The sequence below is a fragment of the Neomonachus schauinslandi genome, unplaced genomic scaffold, assembly GCF_002201575.2.
Source record: "Neomonachus schauinslandi unplaced genomic scaffold, ASM220157v2 HiC_scaffold_2344, whole genome shotgun sequence".
NCBI lineage: Eukaryota > Metazoa > Chordata > Mammalia > Carnivora > Phocidae > Neomonachus > Neomonachus schauinslandi.
The window spans coordinates 1-1517 of record NW_025411034.1 but is presented as its reverse complement, the minus strand read 5'-3'; the positions used below and the strand labels follow the sequence as shown (position 1 = coordinate 1517).

The 1517-nt window shown below is 40.6% G+C and overlaps 1 protein-coding gene across 1 annotated transcript in view; it reads right to left on the bottom strand.

The window, feature by feature from the left end:
- LOC123323910 (putative ankyrin repeat domain-containing protein 26-like protein) overlaps positions 1 to 1225 on the bottom strand; it is a gene marked incomplete at its 3' end in the record, with an annotated part of 3309 nt that extends 2084 nt beyond the window's left edge. The window contains exon 1 of the mRNA XM_044912447.1: positions 1205 to 1225. Coding sequence (XP_044768382.1) covers positions 1205 to 1212 — 8 coding nt within the window. The remainder of the gene's footprint in view (positions 1 to 1204) is intronic.
- Positions 1226 to 1517: the final 292 nt, after the last annotated feature.

Sequence of the window (1517 nt, the reverse complement as noted above, 5' to 3'; positions counted from 1 at the left end):
AATAAATAAATAAATAAATAAATAAATAAATAAATAAATAAATAAATTTCTCATCTTACTAATACTGGGCAACATGAAGTCTTTAAGAATGAAAAGATTCTGGGTAGAGTATGTCTCCTACATAACATGTGTTCAGATTCTATTTGATAAATAAATGGATTGAAAGAGTAGATAAATACATTGGAGAGCTCAATATTTTTTAAAGATTTATTTCTTTTAGAGAAAAAGAGAGAGTATGCACAAGCGGGGGGGAAGGGCAGAGGGAGAGGGCGAGAATCTCAAGCAGTCTCCCCACCAAGCATGGAGCCCGACATGGGGCTCCACCCCCCAACCCCGAGATCACGACCCACGCCGAATTCAACACTCTGATGCTCAACCGATTATGCCACCCAGGCACCCCAGAGTTCAGTATTTTTAAAGAAAACTTTTATAAAGTAAAGCAATACATCTGAAATTGCAACAATCATTTATATTTCCTATTTTTGATTTTTTTCATAAGGACACAACTAAAATTTTATATACTTTTATAGTATCATTTATATTATTTATTTTCATAAGGATGTAACTAAAATAAAATGATTAATCTATAATCACTTATATGTAATAAAGCTACACACGACAAAAAAACATGTATATATTTAATGTATGAATAAAATCTACAAGTACAGGTAAAAACATTCCCTTTACTTATGAAGAGGTTAAACGTTGTCAGAAGATACCAATCCCCACCCGCAGTCCCCATTTTTTTTTAAATAGAAAGTAAGAGGGGCACCTGGGTGGCTCAGTCAGTTAAGTGCTTGCCTTCATCTCAGGTCATGTTCCCAGGGTCCTGGGATCCTGGGATCAGCAGGGAGCCCGCTTCTCCCTCTCCCACTCCCCCTGTGTGTGTTCCCTCTCTAGCTGTCTCTCTCTGTCAAATAAATAAATAAAATCTTAAAAAAAAAAAAAATATCTGTCTGTAAAGTGGTCTACACGGGGAATTATGAGTGGGTCCAAGGGCAGCTGAAGCTTTCGTTTTCATGCTCAGACAGCCGGCCTGGGCACTAGACCCCTGCTGGGGGCCTCAGGAGGGAAGACCGCAAAGCGCCCTCGGTGACAGGAGGGCTCCGGTCCACAGGCAGAGCCCGGGAAGGTGCGCGCTTCTCCCGGTCCGCCCCACCTCCTCCCCGCCGTCTCCGGCAGCCGGCCTCCAAGTCCCTATTACCTGTTCATCTTGTCTCTTTCGTCCACGCCGTGTTTCCCCAAAAAATAGAATCTCCTGCAGCTTCCTTACGTTGCCCATGCTGGCAACTTTGTGGATCTTTCGAGCACTATATTATTTAAAAACAATATATGGAAAGTCCATTTTAATTCTACTAAGATACTCTGTCTATTGATTAACCACCTCTAATGTGTGCTCTACTTAATGTACCAGTTCATTCCATGCCTTTTATCAGTCATTGATCAGGTCTGTACTAATAAATCGTACAGTATTTTTTTCACCCCTGTAGTTTTATGTTCTTTCTTTCCTTGTAGAA